Source organism: Nipponia nippon, unplaced genomic scaffold (assembly GCF_047370975.1).
Source record: "Nipponia nippon isolate SJK-2023a ecotype South Korea unplaced genomic scaffold, ASM4737097v1 scaffold_20, whole genome shotgun sequence".
Lineage (NCBI taxonomy): Eukaryota > Metazoa > Chordata > Aves > Pelecaniformes > Threskiornithidae > Nipponia > Nipponia nippon.
This window is the reverse complement of record NW_028262337.1, coordinates 6,575,521-6,598,547: the sequence shown is the minus strand read 5'-3', so window position 1 is coordinate 6,598,547 and position 23,027 is coordinate 6,575,521. Positions and strand designations below refer to the sequence as shown.

Below are 23,027 nucleotides of genomic sequence, written 5' to 3'. Positions count from 1 at the left end.
AACATGTTAAAAATACAACAATCTCCTTATCCAAACCAAAGCCAGTCTTCCCTGAAAACCTTCTCCCACTCTTATAAAGAAGATGTAAATATTTACTTTTTCTTGTATATGCAAAGAGAAGGGAAGTCCTACAATTCTATTTCACTTCCTAGCAGCAACACAAAATGGAAAATATCAAAGCATTAAGTCCCAAGGGCTGTGCTGTGTTGTGTTCAGAGTGAACTCCATAGTTTATACAAAGGAAGAAGAAAAAAGAAACTAAGAACTCAAGAGAGAATAGTTATTGCAAGTGAGGTAGGAGATAGTAGCATTCCTATGTTTGCAGAAGGAAAATAGGGCTTTCTAAGTCAAGGTTACTCAACTTATTTTTCAGAGATGCCCACAAGAGTTTTTATTTCTAGCCAAATACAGGTTGGGCTAATAATCTAAACTACTAATTTTCCCTCATTTTGTTCCCTTGCTTACATCTGTGAGAATGTATTTTATTTTTAGTTTGCAGTCATTGCACAGACCACATCTGGCTGTCCTACAGGACACTGGGGGCCCAAATGAATGGTTAAGAACCACTGCATTATGGCCTAAGATTTCTAAAGGAATTCAGAAGCAAATAGACTGTGATATCTGAGGCTTAAAAATAAGTCAAGAAATTCTATAATTTAGCAAAAGACAGCTAGTATGTAATCTATCAGGAACTACATGGTAATTATACCAACTTTAGCCACTTAGCAATACTTTAAAAATGGGAATCAAAGCACAAGTATTACCATAAGATTTCCTGGAATCTACCCAGTTCTTGACCTGCATCTTTCACCCTGATGAAACAAGAAGACTGCAGTTCTGCCATGCCTCACCTCCAACCTCTTCTGTGACAACTTGTGTACTACTACATGACAGCTCTCAGAAAACCTTGTTGTAAGGGACAGGCAGGTAAAATTCCTGTTTCCTTGGATTATTTTCAAAGTGTTAAGGCACATTTGTACATGACAGAGGCCTGAGTATTAAAATGGCTGTGACTGAATTTTCTTGCACTTTTCTAGCTAGGAAATATAGCTTCATAAAAAGAAGGAAGGTTTTCCTGGAAGAATGCAAAAAAATGATCTGTTTTACAAGTAAATAAACATTAATGTACAACCAGTCTTGATGGGTTAGATCAAAAGTATACCTAGTCGGTATCCTCTGTCACAGTGTTGATGATTAAATGCTTAGGGAAAATTGTAACCGCAAGGTGGACATATACAATAATTCTTTCAACATCCCCCTGACCTCCAACCACATGCAGCTCTGTGATTTTCTGAGCTAGAAGCAGTTTCTATGTCTATAAATACTCTCAGTGAGTATCTACCTCTTACATGAATTTGCCCAGACTTCTCTTAAGTGATGTAAACTTTTAGCATGTGCAATGTCCTTTAGCAAAGACTTGCATTGCTTATCCACACGTACAGGACTGACAGAATGTATGAAGAGATTCCAGGTTTTCTTCTTTCTATCCCTTTAAAATCACAGGCTCATTCCTCTCATATAGACCAGCCCTTATAATGGCTGGTTTACAACAGGACATTTCTGTAGGCAGTCTTAGCCTTTCAAAGCAAGAAGTGCTCATGATTTTAGCTCTAACTATATATGGAGTTTAATCCCCAGAGCTGATGTCCAATTAAGGGTGTTACATACAAATGTCATCTTCTATCATTGTTTCTTCCATTTAGCTTTTAAGAATCCTGTTCCTGTACAATCATAACGGCATTCATTGTCTTCAGTGTAGAGGCATTTCTCCTGGACTATCTGACTTCTCTGTAAGGTCTTTTTATCCTTCAGGCTGTTAATTACTGCCTTGCTTCAGGCCTGACATTCGTTTTCACAGGACTCCTCATATATGCTTCAATCACATCATTTTTTTCTCTCTTCCCCTCTAATTAGCACAACACTGTTTTTTCTCAGCCTTTCCATTTCCCAGCCAAAGCAACTATAACCCCCCTTGCTATTATATGATCTTTTTAATGCCTTTCTACCCTGATAGATTCTATACTCCCTGCGACATGGCAAAGACATGTTCACACTCAGCTGCTGTCTAGTGAGTTTCTTTGTCTACCAGACTCATCATACCCAATGACCAAATTGATATCCTGTTGATCGCTCTCAAGTCACGCTTCTGTTATGACTCTTCCTACCTACCACCAGCTCTATCTCATGGGATGCAGCCAGCTAATGACACTATTCTGACCCCCTTATTTCATTAAACTGCCTGAAGCAGAGCACTGTGAAAAAAGCATTCTTAGCACCTGCATGGATGGACTTTCCAAAAGGAATTCAGCCTAAATAAGAACAGGAGGAAGGCTGGTGTCTCATGGACATGAAGCAAGACAAATACTTGAGTCTTTGAGGTGCTGCAAGTAAGACCACTGCCGTATACAAAATGTCAGACAAGCATTGATTTCCACTGTGTGTTTGGGGAGGGAGCAATTGGGAGCATTCAGAACAGTGCATGTGCCATTTGTCAGCCCACCTCCACACATGCTTTCTAAGGCAATTCATGAATGCCTCTGTGTGTTACGCAGACCACCAGTGCATGTCCTGTCCATTTGTTACAGGTTTCTTCTAACAGCACATTGATGTCATGTAAACAATAGGCCTGCCTACACATTTTTCCCATCCAAACTCTTTCTCAGCAGAGAATTGTGCGTTTTGGGCAAAATTAAGTATATTTATTGAAAAAAAATTACTTCATCAAAAAACAAAGCACTAGTCTTGCCTTTGTTTTCTGGAGTAAAAAAGCCACACTTTTTGTTTCTTTCTATTTCCTTTAGTTCCTCTACTCATTACAATAGGGTTTTTCTGCACCTGTCTTCAGTTTGAGTTCCTTTCTCCATACAAAATATCTCCAGTGCAGTAGATAATGGAATAGTCCCATTTCCTCTGGAAATACTTCACCAGGCACATGCAAGAGCCATATTAACTGCTTTTCAGTGGATGGTTGGTAGGAATCTTCTGTCTTTCTTGTATACCCAGATTGTACCTTTCTTCAGTGGTTGCTAACTGAGTAACTTCTAGCTGATAAAATAATTTCTTGTTGTTGTTCCCAAAGTGCCCAATTTGGTACTGTTAAATTAAATTATATTTCTATTACTTGACGCTTGAAAGTGACTATTTTTTTCTGTATGGTATACTGATCCTCTTCTATAGCGGTAAGACTTCCCATCTTCCCATCATTAACAAATTTTATTAGCATATACCTATTATGTATTAAGTTCACTAACTGTTTAAGTCCTAAAACCTTTCCACAATGCATTCTAAGTCAGATGTCCTCTCCTTTTAAGACAGCTTGTCATTAGTTCCTTACCCACACTTCTTTTCATTACTAAACTCCATCTTCTCCAGGAAATTTCCTTGATTCCAGTTAAAGAATCTTACATTTACATCCAGCCAGCTGGGATGTTTCCACACTTCACTCTCGCATTTCTAGTTCACAGTTAGCATAGGTGAAGCTGTCTCATGTGTGATCATATCCACTAAAATCTAGGAACCCTAATCACAAACAGATTTCTCCAGAGAAATTACAGTTGAAGTAAATTGCACTTATTGCTGTTAAGAAGTCTGATATGATGACTAGAATTTGAATATCTTTTAGAGAACAGGTCAGAAATAAGCAGCCCCAGAAGATTTCAGGACACTGCAGAAAATACAAGTCCTAATTATAGATGACTATAGAATTATAAAATATTACACTTATAGGCTTTTTTTAGCTCAGCTCATCCTAGAATGATTCATTAAGCTGAACAAATATAGGCCTTGCTAGCCAGTATGACAGACCAAACCATTCAGAAAGGAAAACCAGAAACCGCTATGAGAGGTTACTTCATACTCCTTTCTGCAGGGCTGGCTTTATTTCCAGATAAAATAAACCAAAGTCAATAGTAACCAATGTATACATAGGGGGCAAAAATGTCCACCAAGTATCATTCTCGCTGTCAGAACAGAACAATTGATTTCCTATGACAGACCTAAATTCCTTTTTCTTTTTATAAATACACCTAAATAATAACCCAATGGGCAGGAAAGTAAGAACTCCCTATACCTAGGTACCATCTTAATTTTAGAGTAAACAAGTTGTCTAAATTACACCATCAACAACTTCCATCTGAGTTGTTTACTGAATTCATTGAGGCAGAATTCTCTGTATTTCTCAAACTGCAATTAATGAATAAATAAAGTCATAAAAGGTAAAAACAGTGGAAAGAATTTGTTTATGAGCAGGGAGTAATAAAACAATCTGGGTTAAACCAGAAAATACCTAGATGATTACAGAAGAACAATATATTTATTCAGAAAAGATTGAAGGAGATTAGCCTTCCACTACACTAAAAAGAAAGAAAAGTGGAAAAAGCAGCTTCTGTACTAGAAAAAAATGCAACCAATATTCTAATTGATTTTTCTTAGCTGACCAAGAAATAACAATGTAAGTCCAGAGCTAAATCCTCCAGGGATGCTGTTGTGCTTGATGTTATCATTTCACATGTAAAAGCTGAGTGGATTGTCCATAATGTGATAGCTACTACAAACATTATCCTGATGTGACACAGAGTCCCTTATGGCTTTGGCTTCTTACAAAATGCACTTAAGCTTACTTCCAGAACATAATGCAAACTGGGTAGTGTTAAATAAAAATGAGTTGCTTTTGTGTGACCCCCATCCTCCCTCAGTCATTTGTGCCCTTCTCAACCCAGCATAATTTCAGAATTACTTCAAGCTGTTCCAACATAGCACAGGGAAACAGCTTGCACTGAGCAGCAGGAGAATGCAAAAGTGAGCTTTAAATACTGTTTCTACACTCCCCTTTTCATGGTATTTACTTTATGGCTCCCATCCAAGGCTCTGGTTCCCCGATTTCAAAGCAACAACTGCACAGCAAGAGTGCAACATTTTGCTCTAATCTACAACACGAATCTTATTAAAATGCAGCAAAGAGCCTGCATGGGCTTTTTTTTTCTTCTTTGTAGATTTACTGCAGCTGCATAGATGTCTTAAATGTGCCGCTAAAATGGTTCACAGGACCTAGTAGCATGGTTGATTTCATTTTAAGGAATGCTGTCAACATTAATTTCATTTTAGAAATAGACTTATTCTTGCTTCTTAAAACTATAGCTTAGTAAGCATAAGTTGCATCTCACAGTTTAAAGTATACTGTCAGATTTCTCTGGATTTTATTGAGCCTGAACAATTAAAATAGCTCATTTATTTTTCAACATTAGCCTAAGGTTACTGTTCTTGCTTCAGACCCCTATCACACCAAAATCATTCCATTCCTTTTCCTTCCCATCCTGACTCCTCACTTCGAGCAAAATCAAAGATCTTGCTGTTCAGATACACATATATGAAAGACTTTTCTGTCTTCCCTTTCCCTTTCTCATCACCAGTTTTTAAGGAGCCTATGTAGCTTCTATATGATGCTTGCACACATGTAAGTGCTGATCCATGACACTTCTTCCGCTGGTATGTGCTTCCCTACATGGGAAAAGCTGGTGACTCACAGATCATGATGTGGAAGGCAAAGGCAGATGAAAAAATGTTACACCAGACTTCCTGGTGATGGGTTAGGGGAAACTGCAATTACTTTAGGTCTGGCAGGATAATGATTTTTTGGCCTAAACGATGGAAAGATGCATTTCCCAGGAGTCCGATGAAGAAAACTGCCTAAGACACACTACAGAAAAGTGTCTTAAACTAGTTCAGTTTCTTTTAAAGAATCCCCATGGAACTTTCCACTTAAACATCAAGATAACCCTTACTTAGAATTTTAATTATGCTAAATGCCACCTTCTCTTTCCAATTAATCTTTGCCTTTGAATATAGATGTATCGTTTCACTGACAAGAGGAGCCTTTGTTAAAGAATATTTAAAGTCCAGCTGATATATATAGTGCTAAGCTGGTCACAGGGACCTGATTTCTATGCTGCAAGCAAAGCTATACAGCAAAATTACTGAAGTAGGCAATGGGGGGAGGTTGTAAAGCACAGAACTTTTACAAAGTTTTTTGACCTAATATTACAGAAGGCTTTTACAAAACCATTGAAATATTGGGAAAAATAGGGGAATTTAATGCTAGTTACAGTTGCACATTTACCTCAAGTTTCCTCTCCAAACTATCTGAGGCCAGAGTTTGCAACCACTTTGGTGTGTATGAGTGTAACAGCAAGCACAGGGCAGCAGGCCACAGGGCTTTCTACCCAGGGTGCTGAAGTGATAGGTACCATCCTTTTTTTGAGTTGGGTTTAGAGCCAATGTTTGAAATCCTCAAGACATGTGCTTTTTAAAGCAATAAAATTGTAATGTCACATCAATATTTGAATAGCCAGTGCTACTTTTTAAATAAAAGCATATAAATTTTGAAAGTGCCATCACTGGCCAACGTGGCCAGTCTCACAAAGCATACAGCACGTGCTCTTTGCACTGAAGTCCATCTGAACTGTGTATGCCTTTTACATTGCCAAGATCTTCCTTGGCTCTGAAGACTGGGCCCTGGTTCTATACAGGAAATACGTCAAGTAGTTTTACAAGATGTGTACTGTTTATAATGGATGCATCTATATTTTGCACCCAGCATAGATCCCAAGGTAGCATTTCTTGCAAAAAGTTTTACAGAGTTCAGTTTTGTGTTTTCCAGTAAAGGACTGTAGAATCACATCTGTTACCGCTTTTGCAGTGTGATTTGCAAGGAAATAATACAAGCCATCACACGTAGTACCTGGAACTGTTTCTGAGTTTTTACACCATTTATGGTGTCCTGTCTCATAACCTCTTGGTCCCATTCTCACTCAGACTCTTTGGTGCTTTCTCTCACATCATGCCTCATTGTATGAGCAATTGTAGTCAAACTTCAAATAACACACATATTATCTTTTCAGTCTCTGCTTATATTTCCTTCTGCTCTGATGTCTTTAAACTTTAAGCTACATAAACTACTTACATTATGTATACATTATACAGATTATATAAACTACTAGCATCTACTAAAGGTTAGAGAAAAGGAAGCTGTCTTGTCTGCTTTTTAAGTAAGCAGTTTTCTTTTCCCCAGCAAATATCTACATTAGCCATCTGCCCTTCCCACCTGTTCATTCCCACTTGACTGGCTAAAAGTGAACTATTCAACCATTGTTTTCTTGGCTACTTACCTAAAACAATGGAAACCTGAGCTGAACTGGATCCATGGGTGCAACTTTAATATAAACAGAAGAACAGGTACAAGAAACAGAATACAGAATAAACAGGGCAAGGTAAAGAGAGCACTAAGAATCCCTAAATTAAGGAAAGTATACAACTTCTGTAAGTAATTAAGATGCCCAAGCTACACAAAGATTAAAAACTCCTGGTGGTTCTCTGACTGAGATCTGTGTATTTAAAGCAGGAGCTACACGTTGTCACCAGCACCTGAGAAAGGAATCATGAAATAAACTTTGATGTGGCTATCATACCAATTAAAAATACTCAGATGAGTCAGATGTGACAAAATCAGGCCCTGAAATTCCTGTGATGAAACATTTGCTACACTCGCTATCCACTATCTCCACATGCTACTCTTAACTCCTCTTTTATTGCTTCAGCTTTCACTACCTTTCTTCTGAACTAGTGTATTTAGTGATTCTTGCACTGATGCTATAGCCTTAGTCACTGTTACAGGATATTTCTGCAATATTGCACTGCCTCCACACTTGCAAGTTACTGCAGGATACCCCTTCAAGACTTCAATACCAAGGCAATTTTCATTCATACTGGTACTCCCACAGACCCCTCTAGCACACACACATACACACACACAAAATTATTATTCTCATTTTAACTGAACCCTTTTTTACTGCTAAAGCACTGTTAGGGAGCTTGTAGAGCAAAACCTCAGGTGCCTAACATTTATTGATTTTTTTGTTTAACAGCTACTATAATCTTAATTATTGAATGATCACATTGGATTTTCTCATTCAGTGTATAAAACCTAGTCCTCACTTAGTCCCTAAGCCCTATGACAATTTACAGGAAACAGTCGATGTGAAGACAGCAACATTTTGGGTATCAAATGAAACTGTCACACACAGTTCTAGGAAGGATATGCTGACACAAGCAGCTCTTACACTGTCTTCTTTAGGAGGATATCTTTTATTTGTGTGTGATCATTGTACCTAGTCCATGAAGTCTATGACTAGTCCCAGGGAAAAGCCATCTAAGCCACAAAAGGAGGTGCCGTGTTCTTATTTGATACTTGCCCCAAAGTGCTGCAATCAGATAGAAACTATGTGAACATTGCTGTATGAATGCAGTTAGAACATTTTCGTGTAATAAACAGATCAGAGAGGGAAAACTTGATGCTTTATTCCTCAAACAAAATTTGTACTGAAATCAGTTAGAAATCACTGGGAGTTCTGATCAAGTAAATTTTAAACATGAGCTAAAGATGTGGTATGTCAGTTAAACAAATATGTTGACCTGTCTTTGTAAATCTTATTCTGTTTTCTAGGAATCAATATCTGCACTTTATTTTTCCTTTTTTTCCCCCATTCTAATGATTTATTTTGACAAACATTAGCTAACATATTCTGCTCTCCAAATTAGCCTATATTTTCTCCATAAGCTCTTGCAGTCTATTATTTCTATTAAACCATTGGCAGAGTTTACAAAAGTAATGCAAATCTTTATGGCATCACAGCTACAAGGTATACTGAATGTAGTGATTTATACAGTGAATACAGTGATAGATTTCTAAGGTTAAACTTAATTTTATTTTCTGATTTACACCTCTGAGCTATTTTTGTCAGAATTAGTATTGACAAGCAATTTTTTTTAATTCAACATAATTTGAAATCTAGCAGTTTGAAACCAAAAGAATCTTAAAGCCTTCCAATCCCATCCCTTTAATATTACTAGCTCAAACCAAATAAAGGAAAAATTTATTGCTGTTTATTATTTGACACTGTAAAACATCCTAGAGCCCTCTGATGGACTTTTATCCTATGCAGGTATGTGCTACATACATGCACAATTCCTTTCCAAAATTTATTGTAGTTTCTGTTGAGAAATCAATATCTTTTTAGGTAAAGTGCCTTTTTTATGGATTTCTCTCCTTTAAAAGGTAAAAAAACTGTTAATATGCTGCCTTCATAATGTCCATACCAGGGTTGTCACATTTATAACTTGCTGTGAAACAAAATTTCAGGCCAGCTGGTGGTGCTATGACAAGGTAATGTGCTATCACTAATGAATATAGCACTTGAACTCTGAGTATCTCTCAATTCCAGTAAGATATATTGTGGAAAGAAGGTGTTTGGCTCAGAAGGGAAAAAAGCAAACGTTACAGCGTTCCCAGCAGGCTCTTTCTGACCATATGAAAGAGATATAACGGTCAGTACTAGAGAGAGCCCCATTCTCCCTGACTTGAACAATGAAAGAAGACAATTCAATTCAGGTCCTTTGAATCCAAGAATAAGACACCATTGCCTCAAAGCAAGAAAAAACCTCAAACAAACTAAAGATCTGCAGGGCATCCCAGTATTTAACCTTTTAACCTGTGCTAGTTCATCTGTGATAATCACACAGTGAATTTTGTTAAGAAATAATGAATCTGCTTCCTTGAGCGCCCATGCTGACGTTCAAACAAACTTGCACCCTTCACTGGTAAGCATATGAGAATCTTACTCTGAAGAAATCAGTGTTTCAAGCTCCAACATGCTTCAAGTTAAACACAAAGTATCATGCTCAAAGGGCTATTAAACACAAATTTTAAATGTCTAGCCAAGAAGACTATGTACAAAATTCTAACAGGACACGTTAGATTAACTGTGTCTCTAGCTAGGGAATTTTAGTGACTTAACAGCATTACTATTTACGCATTTCTGCATCTTACTGCCAGGCAAGGACAGCAGAGCAGTGGCATTCCATGTATTTCTTCACTGCAGTACATAGCAAAGTAATTCAGTTCCGATCTTGTCATTCAGAACACATTTTAAAGTTGCACTTCCAGTTTCTGCTGACTAATCAAACCTGTGAGATTTTTCAGAATATTTTATTTCATATATGGTGAATATCATTTACCACATGATGTCACCAAATACTTTGCCTATGATTCTGAAGGAAGTGTTATAACCTCATGCATGTTTCTACTCAGAATTAACATCAAATCACACTCACTATGACTCATTCAATTTTATATTTTATCTAACAACATGGCTGCTGATATAGCTTATGAGATGGGATAATAGTGCTCTATTTCAGATTTCATGCACTAGAATAGCTTTCTGAGATACTTAACTGATTTTATTTAAGGTCCCAGAGGTGCAACAGTCAACTAATTTACTCGCAAGCATAACTGCAACACAATGCTCCAATGCAGAATTCTCAGTCTAAAAAGTGCGAACAGCAATAGTGAGCTGTTGCAATTTGGGTTAATTTGGCAATATGACAAGGCCTTTTAAGAACTGGCATTAAAATTTGAATGGGAAAAAAAAATAACAAACCAAGATGCAGTGCTGGCTGGGGTAAAAAGCTTTAGTATGAAAGTAAGATCTGAAGTCCTGTCTCTAACCTCACGTCCTGGTAGGTGACTTTAGGAAGGTCTCTTCCATGCTCTGAGCCTCTGTTCCCACTTCCCTAAGGGACATGGAGCCCTTGTGTTTGTTTCACCCATTTCAATTGCAGGACTGTCAGAGACCATTTAGACACTGCATGTTACTGCCATGCAAAGAACAACAAAATGTTTGTTTTGCTAGAAGTGCAAGTTTATTCCAGTTGGCAAGAATACAGCTGCTACATCCTCTCTATGCCATGGATAGCCCTGAACCCATTTAGATTAATGGACTGCTTTGAGCCAAGCACATATTTGTAGTCTGCTGTGGAGAGGCATTACGAGAAATATACTTGGTGTCAAACTAATCACATTAATACGTCGTAAACTAACGTTGCTGCTGTTGCAGACATGAACAATAAAATCTATTGTAGAGGATACTTGATGATTAAAAGAACTGTGTAAAGACTATAATGTGAACACAATTTTATTGTGCCATTATAAAAAATAATAAGGTAGTATCAATGTGAATTACCATGTGATCTCCAACATTAAAGTACTACAACGAAACTAGCAAGTTACTGCAGTGAAAGCATGCACATGACATACAGTTACTTAGTATGTAGCACTGTTATGCTCATGATAATAGCAAGAATCTAAGCTTAAAAATGTAGAGAAGTTGAGAGGCAAAGAGCCCGTGTTCCAGTTCCTAGCGGGCACAGAACAAATCATTTGAGATATCAAGGGCTGAAGCCTACCTAAAAAGACATGAACGAGATATAGCCTAGACAACTCTGGGAAATTCACCTTTGTGCCATATTAAAAAGATACCCAATTTATCTGCTGTTCAAAACGTGTTAGGTGAACTTGTTGTATTTGATCCCAGGTTTCCTAATATTTAATGGCTGCCTGTCATTAAATAAATTTTTAAATGACTTGTATTCATGCACAAAAAAGAAAATCTTGGTTAATAAGGCTGTTATGAATATCTCACAAAGGAAACATTGCTCAAAATCTTCAGCCACCCAAGGAAGATGGCAAAGACCTGAAGCTTTAACTCCAGGTCCCACATTGTTAAATGTTCTGCTATCCCTCCCTCTCCTTTAAATGAGTATCACCCTATCACCCAAGAATTAGGACATGTGAGCATCAGTGGCTCCTGCATAAATAAGTTTTGGCTATCCTTTCTTTCTGAGGAAAGTTTGCAGAAAAGAACACCTATTCCATGGCATCACACTTTCCTACATTTAGCATCTTTCTACCATCTCTAAGGTGTAGGCAAGGGACGAGGGTGTTTGTACACTTGGGCAACACAGCTGTTACACTCTTTCTTTCCACACCTTTTCTTCCTCAGCAGAAGAAGGAAGATGTTTCAGGTGATCAGGATGACAAACATAACTAACAGAGCAAAAAAATATGCCTTCTGTTATGCATCCACTATCATAGCTCCTACATAAATTTATAATTTTTGTGGGAAGAAACCAGATCCCAACTGGTATTTCCAGGTACTTTTTAATGACGTGTATCACTTTTAATAGCCTAGAGATTGCACAGTTTATACCTTACTGCACAGATATCAATATGTGTCAACCTGTGTTATTGCTTAGTGGAATTTAACTCTGAATATATGCTCTGCTGCACTTCAATACGTTAAAAATACTGTCTACACTCTATTATTCAAGACAGAAAAATGATGCAGGAAATAATTTACTGCTTTTTCATTACTATGCTACATATATATATTTATATATATGTAAAGGTTATGACATTCAGTGCAAACCTACAGTATCTTAAATGCTGTCTATCAAACTGCTATGGCTTGTTTAGTTCATAGAATTATTATTTTTGGCTTACCCAAATCTGTAGCTTAATTCTTTTTTCATTTTTGAAAACTGTTTTTACTTTGAAATCGATCCCAACCGTGCTTACAAATGCAGACGTAAAGGAATCATCAGCATATCGGAACAAAAAGGAGGTTTTCCCAACGCTGCTGTTGCCGATAATGAGCAGTTTGAACATGTAATCAAAGTTCTGGTCAGATGTATCTTTCTGGCCATATCTGGAATCTTGAGCAGATGCCATCTGTAATTCAAAATAAAAAGAAATAGTTTATTGTCTCTGGTATCATATAAAACTGGAAACACTCAGATTTTATTGAAGTTTTTGATACCAGATATGAATGAACTCAAGAAGAAGTCCACAGAGGTTTAATTCTTTTTAAGATTCTTGTATCCATGGTAATAATTCCAGTTGGAAAAAAGGATGCAAACAACACTGCTGACTGGTACAAAAAAAAAAAAAAATTCTAAAAATCCAGGACAGTTCTTGAGTATATCATTAAAAAGATCTACCTTCAGAAAGTGTGATCAATGAAATAGACACTGAAAATATAGACAAAGATACTTCACTTGTACAAGAAGGAAATAAGAGATCAATGCTCCATCATGACACAGGAGGTATATTTCCAAGCAAAACCTTACTATGTTTTATATCTGATAAAATTCTTGAACCATTTATTTTACTGTAAATATGCCGCTGTCTTTTGTAATGCCTGTAACCTTATTCAAAGCATTTTGCCTTTACCAGCTTTCAGTTACCATACCATTAAATAGTGAGTTGGGTATATACCTCTGAAATAAGGTCTTGATTTTTTCTAGTTCTAGTCTATTTCATAGTTTTGGAATTTGCAATGTTAATGCAATGTCACCATAAGTGGAAGTTGTCAATGTTTTCAAATTTGAGTCCTTAAAATACAGTTTCTAAACTATAGAAAACACCTGAATAAGCACAGATTACTGAATACGGCTAAATAGCAAGTTTATTTTGCTCTAGGGACTTCAAAGATCATGGGTTCCATGTACTTTATAAAAAAGTACACTTTTGGTTTTCAGGAGAGTTGCAGAGATTAACTTGAAAACCTGACCAAAATTCTACCTGGGATGCTCAAAAAACAGATGGCAAAAATAAAGAACTTAGAAGGAGGTCGTGTTTCACCTGATATGCTTTTTAAGAAAAAATCTCAAGTATTTTGGGAGCTTGGCAGGATTTTAAATTCTTGGAGTTTGGTAATACTAAGGGCAACACTTTTGCACATTGTTTTCAGACAGAAAGATAGACATCATATCCTAACATAAAGAAAGGTTTATGGCAAAGCAGCTCACGTCAAAACTGTCTAAGTTAGACATCTCAGAGTGCATTTGGGCAATCAGAGAGGACAGCTGGAACCATGGTGAGGGCTGTACACTAACCCACCTTCTCAGCAGCATTTCAATTACTGCATAAATTTTCTGAACTAATTCTGCTGTCTCACAGTACAGTATGCCAGCTTCTTTGGGCTACTGAAGAGGCATATAGAAGTGGGGACAAAAAGTCCTGATGGGGACAACGGAAGTAGCAAGCTTTTGAGAGAAAATTCACTGTAAGATGTATATTTCATAAATAATGCAGTATGGTGTGTTTGATTACAGAATTACCCTTTTATTTGGTAGTGACTAAAGTTCTTGATTAAATGTAGTTTTGGATATCTACGTGCTTGCAGCCTAAGTGTTTGCATCGGCCTTAATATTTATTCACTTCTTTCACAGGCATGCAACAAAGAAGTTTCAGAACAAAAAATTAAATATTACCACGAATACATATTCTATAGCAAAACACAGAAACAAATCCTGTCCACCTTCACTACTCTCCCTTTTTGTAAAACTATTTGGGGAGATCTTGCTTAGAACATGAGAAAAACAAAATCAGATGCTGTTTAAACCAGTCTAATCACAACTGCCTATAAAGCAATAAAGAGTATGCTGATGATGTGTACAGTTTGCAACAACAGGTCAATAAAATCCAGCCGACAAAAGACTGTGCAGCAGCTGGGGATCCCAGCATGTAACCTGTACACTCTCCCCAGCAGCCTGTTCCACTGCCCTTCTGGCTCTTCTCTGTAATGCAGCAGCTGAAACCAGTAGTTATCACTTCTACCAAGAAGAATAATCATTTTCTTTCTTGATTTTATCTCCTAGGAAGCCTTCCATGTAGCTTCTTCAACTCATTTAAGGTTTACAAAAAGCGGGTTTGGCTTTTATTTCATCTGCTGTCCTCAGTCCTATGTGCCTTACAATTCATCCCCATGTATTTTAATGCCTAACACTTCAGGAACAGTATGAATCAGTGAGCAGAGGAATCAGGAGACCTGGATTCTAATAATAGTCTTGCTAAATCTTGAGCCTCCCTGAGTAAGAATGTGTTTCCTGTGGATGGTTTTAAACACAGACTTGCCCCACAAAGAAATTTCAGTGCTCCTCTGAATTAATGTGTTCATGTGCACTGCCCATGCAATAGCTTCCTTAAAAGTTCCTAAAAAATAATAAAAAGATAAAACCCTACATCTTCACTGTGCCTTGAACTTAGGGATTCATTACTTGCAGTACCATAGGCAAAATTATGGGCACATTGAACGCAGAATTGCAACCAACTTTTATTTCAGGTGTAGGAGTATGTCTGCCTATTACAGGATGCAAAAGGCATAGGAAAGGCATGGGAAAGGACTAATTTCTCCATCTCCCACCTGGGGAATCATGAGATGATTAGTGAGGTATTGATAATAATTCAAACTGTTTGGAAAGACTAACTTTAGCCTAGAGAGCCAGTCTCCTTACACTACTGATAGCGATCCTTGCTCATGTCCAAAACCCAAATGAGTTTTAGAAAAGTACTAGTGCCTGCAGTGGTCTGAAGAAACACCAAACTCAGCACAGGTGCTAAGACTTTGCCACTACTTCCCAAACTCACTCATTCAGTAGTAAGCGCACAGACAGATTCTTCAGAGTACAATTCACCTACATCAGGCTCCCGCTCTAAATGATACTCTAGAGGAGTCTCTGTTTTTCTGCTGACTGTAAGGGAAACCTAGATGCTTGGGCCTCTTGAACTTTGTGAATATGACTGCAGTGCTTCTTTTTCTTAAATGCAAGCTGCTGACTTCAAGTAAGTATGGGATGCATTGTAGCCCACTTCCCGATGTATTAATATCTCAGTTCACTCCTAGTAGGACGTGTCCCTGCTACAGAGGCATTTGGCAAAGAAATGTGAAGAAGGTAGTGATGATGTTATGTTCCTCCTTTGGAAACAATGCTGGAAATAATCACCAGAAATGCCAAGTTCAGACCTGTAATTAAATGCTACATACATGGACAAGAACCAAATAAACATGCCAGCTTCACTAATGTTACGATATTCTGTTTCCAAGAAAGCAAAACTCTTACCTTTATTTTAACAAAGTTCTCTTCTCAAATGATTAAATGGATATACTAAACAAGCATCACTTTCAGCAAAACACATTGAGTTTTCTTTTCCGTAGAGTTTTCCCCTTATTTAGTAAAATTGAAGACAGAATGCACAAGGCTATTATCATTGGCATATTGCATACTTGCTTTTTTGTAGAATGAGTCCCTATTCAGATCCCTACACCCATCAGGATGGGTCTCAGGCAGTCTCAGGCCGCCTCCTAGAGGACTCAGGACAGACTTTAGAGTCCACTGGGAAATCTAATCTAAAGACAACGATCAGAAGACCTATAGTCAGGAGGTCTCACATGCTTGCTCCTTATCAAAACTGGGAGAAGGTATGTCCCCAGCTTGAATACGGTCCAAGGACAAAAAAGGATAGCTTTGTATGCTTCCCTGCTTACAGCACATCTTTGAACTCCTTAAATGTTGATTATTTATGGGCATAGGCAAGTTTAACCATTAAGCAGAGTTTTCTATATGAGACCCAGGTACTTTTCAAGTCTCATGTTCAGCTGTTTCCTTGATACCAGAAGAAACAGGTTAAAACAGGAAAGGGTTGAGGTGTTCACCTGCCACCTTCGTCTTAATAACAAAATACTTGGCTATGTTACTCTTTATGGCCTTAGAAGACCTCATTCTTTGACAGAATTAATTTGAACAGCTTTCTCACTTAAGCAGAGCAGCATGCCATGATCTCCCCGGCCTGCACATCACTTCAGTTTGCACTTATATATGCATGCCACTCTGGATGCCTAATGCAGGATGAATTGCCCCTGAAAAATATCATGCAAAGGGCAAGAAAAGCTGGGATTGAAAATACTGAGGTTCATTCCTTTGTGCCTTTCACAAATATATTGTTTTCTTATAAAAACTATAATAACAGGCATGTCTTAAAGGAAAAGATTGATAGTAAGCCCAGGGAAAATGCCTTTTGTCTATCTATAGCAAAGATAGACAGACACTCATTAGCTAATTTACAGTTGTTTCAAAGAGCAACACTCCTTTTCTATATACAGTGTAGAAATATATAAATTGCCATTGCTTTCTAAAAAGAAACTGATGTTAGTCATTATTTTAGTAAAAAAACAGAGTTCCCTGCACACGTAGCTTTTTATGAGGTGATCTTTTTGCTTTTTGTAGAATATAATTAGTCAAACATAATCAATGGATGTTGAAACAATGAAATACAATGGGAAAATTTAATGTTTGTAACTCACTGGACTGTAGGTAGGATGCACTGCAAGTGAGTGTCTTCAATGTGCATATCAAATGTCATCATTAGAGTAGTCAAAATGTTGCCAAGATCCTTACATATAAGAATGCTATGACAATATAACCCAGTCCTGAAGAAACCAATGCTTTTCTAGGTAAAATACCACAGCAATAACCTAGATATTGGATTTTATTCCTAACTCTTTCAGAGGCATCCTATGACTTTTGTTTTCCTTTTTTCTATATCTTGGGCAAGCTGCTTAACCTCTCTTACTTTTGGTGTGCTCTCAACAAATACATCAGTATCCACAGATGCAGACCACAGCCAATTCTCACAAATACTTATCACCTAATTTTTAACTGACCAATTAATAAGACTTAACAGAGTTCAGTGGACAATGCACCACCCACTTACTTGGAATTTACGGATTGCCAGCCATCTGCAGAGCACAGCTTGTGAACCAATGTACTTGGCAGCATCAGGAGAAGCTTATCTGCTTCAAGGTATTATGAGGTTAGATTCATGAATATGTGTAAGCATATTATAACCCAGTCTGAAAGGTGTAGTTAGAAATGCAAAGTTTTATTATAAGCAGCATACTGAGATGCCAAGTTGGGGAATATTGGGAAGATACAGAGAGGTGAGAGTCTAAAACATTTTAAAGAAGCTTTACTTGCTTCATATCAGCAGAAGTAGCATGAACGTGGCCAGTGCTGGCAGCTGTCCAGGACAGCAGAATGCAAGGTGCAGTAAAGAACGGTTCTGTCAAGGCTCTAGCACACAGATTCTGGTGAATCTGCTTGTGGTGAGCTAGAGCATTATCCCTTGTTTGTCTTTCTTTAACCTAAGTTTACCTTCTCCATGAAAAGGGTAGCTTAAGAAACATATTTCCAGTTCCCACTCTAGGTAGTATGCCTAAATCCCCTTCTCCAAACAGTGGCAAACCGAGAGATAAAGTCCTAAGTGGGTTAGTCTAACACAGGATGTCAAGAAGCCACCGAAATAGTGCAACTCTGAAAAGAAAAAATACAAGTTGTGTCAGGCCACGTAATCCAGTAGAAATAAATTTGGATTTATCGAGGGGCAGGAAAGAGAATGAAGACAAGATGGCTACAGCCCTCTGCCATTTGCCCTATTTAGTGCAGCACTCAGGGTCATGAGACTAGCAAAGACTGTGCAGCTGCTCAATTGCCAGAGCAGCTGCATCAGGCCAAGAGACAAAGTGAAATACTAATGCCACTGTCTAAGGCACTGGTGAGATGCCACTAGTAACAATTCTGGTCAAGTGTGTTTATGAAAGCTGAGTTCAAACTGGAAAGTACAGAAAAAGGTTATTAGGAAGACCAGAAGAATGAAGAGCTTATCTTATGAGAGAAATCTAAAAAAAGGAGTAAGCAAAACATCAGCTTGTTTCTCTAGATAGTAATCTGGAGTGAACATTAGGGAATGAGAACCATTTAAACTGATGTATACTGGAGCAGACACTGGACATTAAGAAGTCAGTATAAACTAGGCCTGAGTGCCTCTGAGCTGGAGACTAGAGTATCTAACCAGCAAGGGAATGAGCTTCCACAGTACACTTCCAAAAAGGGTTAGTGACAGAAAGAGGACTACTGACTCCAAATGCAGCTTGACCGGCTAACAAAAAGGTGTATACAACTTGCTCTATGGAGTCAGTGGCTTGGCAGGCTATTCTACACCAGTGCTTCTAATTTGAACCAAGACTGACATATCTAATAATTTTGCTGAGTGAAAGGAGATGATTTGCCATGCTAACTCCTGTGTCTAACAGCTTTGATTTGGCTTTTTTCATCATAATTTTATAATAACCTCTTAAATATCTGGAAGCAGCCTTTTTGCCTGCTATTGCCCTTCTCCATTGTGTTTGGATGTGTCTGTTATAAACCTGTTTTGTCTGGGTGTAACCATTGCCAGTGACAAAAGGATATTAAAAGCTAAGAAGAAAATGTTCTCATTTATTTCCTTGGCAAAGCAGATTATTTACAGATTATTCCCCACTTCCTAGTTTTCCCTCACCTCTATGGCCTCAGTCGCCTTTGAAATGATCTGATGCCCTGGCAAATGAAAAAGAGGGTCTCTAGACATCTAGCATTTTCTACAAACTACCACCATTAATGCCCATATGCTCTGATAAACATGAAGAACAGGTTACTCAAACTATACTCCTGCTTTTTTATTTTGGCAAAGTGCAGGTATGTGGAAAATTTGCATGCTACAATCAGATAAGGAGTGAAACTTGAAGGGAGTGAATCAGTGTATGAATCACCGAGAACTTCCTGTTGAATCTTCACTTCCCAAAAGCCTTAGGGGAAACTACTGAGAGATACACAGAGGTTTCAACTAATTCAGACCAATTCTTAAACAAATATGTTTCACTGCAAAGAGAGTTCATTGCTTTTGAATTCTAAACCAAAGCCCTCTCAATGGCCATAAGCACTACTAAGACTTATATCTGTTCTTTGACAACAAACATGGCTAGAAAAATGATCAGTAGTCACAGACTCTGACCCAGATACAATTATATCCAACAGATGACAATAGCAAACCTTTACACTAGGTAACTCCTTCTCTGGAAGGACTGTTTGGGCTGCCTTTCTGCTAATTGTTGGCCCTTCTTGCCTGCAGAGAAATGGCATGAGCTTGAGATTGAAACAAAGAATTCATAAATATAGAAAGACAGTGCCACTGCACAGGCCCTTTCTCTCATCCTGCTAAAATATTTTAACTTTTTAGTTTTCTTTTTAATTAGTGCTTGATGGAAATGGAAAAAAAAATGTTTACACTCTCTTCTGAGTTGTTTTTATCATGATCAAAAGACATACACTTGATCACTCTTTCTGTTGCTCTACAATTCAGAGATGGTAGCTCTGTAACAGACTGTTCCGTAAATCTGTTGTGTGCAAAGAAGCAGCTACATTTGTTTCATGTAAGAGGAAATCAGATAGCTAAAAGAGATAAATCAAGCAATTAGTTCAGCCAGTCTAAACCACATTTGAACAAGGCCCAACCATACTAGCCTAACGTTGGAAAACAAAAAGACTCTTAAGAAGAAGAAACCACAACAGAATATTGTTTTACTGGAATCTTTAATAAGAACAATATTTGAGTATGCTGGGAATAGTGTAAGTAGAAGAAAGGAAAAAAAAATGCAGAAACTAGAAGTGAAAATCAAAGCTCATCTGGCAGACTGCATTTTCACATCTTGGAAAAATCCAGATGCTTGTGATTATCATTTTGGATGAGATATGCTTAAAAATAGACACTGTTTGACCATCTCACCAGCCTTGAAAAAGTGGAATTTGTAGGGGTTTTTATAGCTCTCTGCTGTCTCTTTTTATACTAAGGCTGTGATTTCTGCTGACATTTATTCAATTATGTTTAACAATAATTCCGTTTGTACTGACAATCATATAAAAAAACCCCAAGATGCCGTTCTGTGATATGTGTCAAGTACATACTTTTTTATATCTGGACTTTCCTTTCTTTAGATGTTATTTTAATGTTGTACCACCATTTTGTTTCCACACCTATTTAACAACATCAGTGAATTCAACACCTGTCAAAAATGTCAAATGCAATAGTGACTGATCTGTAGTTGTCATCGTTTATTAAAGAAATTTGCTTTTAATGAAATGCTCTCCAAAGCCAATACATACTAAACATGACTTCAGAATCTCAATAAGCACGTGTAAATAAATGGCAAATACCACATAAACATTTCCAACACATGCATGTAGCATGCAGAACTAGGCATTTTAAAGAGCATCATAATTATTGCTGTTCTCCAATCAGGAAACTGAAAGACATTCTTACTGAAGAATGACTTATTTCTAGTGCACCTCTTTGGTTGAAAGGTTTCAGCATGTAACATCCGAGCTATTGGTCTGCAAAAGATTCATGAGATTATCAGTCTCTGTCCAAAGTCAAGCAAACCCAACTCCATATCAGTGTAACTTAAGATTTCAGACTTCTTTTGAGCATGCATATTGAAGAGGATGCAGACCTTTCCTTCAAGCTGAAATTCCATTACTGCCAGAGTAGATATCCAGCATGAAAAACATTAGCTAACAGAGCGGCAGTTCATAACTTAAATCACAGCAGACTGCAGAAGTGCTCTTTGCATTGTATAAAATCAGCAGGATTGATTGTTACCAAGCCACTGGTAACATGACCGATCTTCTATTAAAAAACAATCATGTGTTTGAGTGTATAGTCTGGGGCCCCCAGAGCTCCTGCATGAGATTATAAAATAGGTGCTAATTAATAACTGAAGTACAGTTCACCAGCATAAACTGTGTTGAACCAACAGCCTAGAAACTGCTAAAAACTCTGCATAATGTGACTTGTATCTGTATAGCATCTGTTCCTCTAGTGCTAAGGGGCATTGTATTTTTCTATACATAAAAACTGCTGAAAAGGGGCCACCTCTTTGCTACCCCCGGTTCTAGCCATGAGCCACCTCTCCCTGGTGCAGACAGATAACTGCTCCTTGAATAAACAGGTGGAGACACCCTGCCAGCTTCCTGCGCAGCCAGGTAGGACCTCTTTACATCTCATCGCCTAACAACTTACACCCATTCACGCCCAGGGGAGCTGCGACCAACGCTCATAGGGCAGTATCTGTAAAAGACCCTTTGGTTTGCCCGAATGAGGCCCGGAACCCACCCGCGGCCACGGCGGCGGGGTGGCGGCCACCGCAGGGCCGTGCCGCACAGCCTCCCGCCCCGGCTGCCCCCCGCCCCGGGGACCCGCGCTGCCCGAGACCGCCCGCCGGGGAGCCCTCTCACAGGGACACGACCCCCCCCGGGCCCCATCGCACACACCCCGGGCCCCTCACGCACCCCGGGCCCCTCACAGACTCCGGATCCCTCACACGCACCCCGGGCCCCTCACACACAGGCGTCCTCACCGCCTCCCCCTTCACACTCCCGGCCACCAGCGGGAGATCCCGGCCCAGCGGCCCCGCCGCGCCGCTGCAGGGCGGAGGGGCTCCTGCCCCGTCCCGCGAGCGCCCGGCTCTCGGCCGCACCGCGCCCGCCGCCCCCCGCCGCCGCTCGCTCGGCCCCGGCGCGGGGACCGACCTGCACGGGCGCTTCGTGCCTCATCGCCGGGCGCGGCCCGCCGCTCGCTCCGCTGCCGCTCGCCGCTCGCTCTCTCACGCCAACAGCCGCCGCCGCCGCCGCTGCCCGCCCGGGCTCTGCTGGCAAACCCGCGTCACGATCAGCACCGGAGCTGTCCCCGCTCCTCCCCCGGCACCGCCCCCCCGCCCGCGCACCCCCGGGAGCTGTAGTCCCCCGGCCCCGCTCCCCGGCGCCCGCCGCCGCCAGGGCGGGGAGGAAGGACTACAGCTCCCGGGACGCTCTGCGCCCGGCGGCCCGCCGCCGCCGAGGACGGCGCGGGCGGAGGCGGTGCAGCCCGGGCGGCGGCGGGGCGAGCGCGGCGCTTTGCGAGCTCCTCTCGGGGCCGCGGAGAGGCGGTGGGGCTGGGGAGAGGCCCGGCAGCGCGGGGCGCCGCGGCCGGGGTCGCGGCGTCGTTTGTCCGCGCCGAGGCGGACAGCAGGGACGGGGCTAGCGGAGCCGGGCCCCGCCGGCTGGGCGGATGCGCTGCCCTCCGCGGCCCCACCGCGGGGGAGCAGAGCCGGGCCGGGGCAGCGAGAGCGGCGCCGGGCGCGGCAGGCAGCGGCTCTCCGTGGGCCGCGGGGCGTCGCTCGGCGGAGCGGAGCGTCCCTCTGTCCCCGCGCCCGCAGCCGGGCTCCGCCCCGCCGGCAGGGGGCGCCCGCACCTCCCGGCCCGCCCCTCCGTGGCGCCGGCCTCCGAGGCGGGCGGGCCCCGCCGCGCCGCGCCCAGCGGCCCGCGGGCGCCCGAGGGGAGGGCGTGCGGCGCCCGTCGGGCCAGGGCCGCCCGCAGCGCGCAGCGTGCGTCTGTCCCTCTCCTGCCTGCCTGCCTGCTCCTGCCCGCAGCCGGCCCAGGGGCCGAGC

General features: G+C 40.4%; 1 protein-coding gene across 2 annotated transcripts in view; it reads right to left on the bottom strand.

Moving 5' to 3' along the window:
• RAB3C (RAB3C, member RAS oncogene family) overlaps positions 1 to 22,258 on the bottom strand; it is a 140,721-nt gene extending 118,463 nt beyond the window's left edge. For both annotated transcript variants that reach the window (XR_015705246.1, XM_087759835.1), the window contains exons 1-2: positions 22,132 to 22,258; positions 12,392 to 12,619 (exon numbers count right to left, since the gene is read on the bottom strand). Coding sequence is in view for 1 of the 2 variants with exons in the window: in XM_087759835.1 (XP_087615961.1) it covers positions 12,392 to 12,619; positions 22,132 to 22,155 (252 nt within the window). In the remaining variant the exon portion in view is untranslated. The remainder of the gene's footprint in view (positions 1 to 12,391; positions 12,620 to 22,131) is intronic.
• Positions 22,259 to 23,027: the final 769 nt, after the last annotated feature.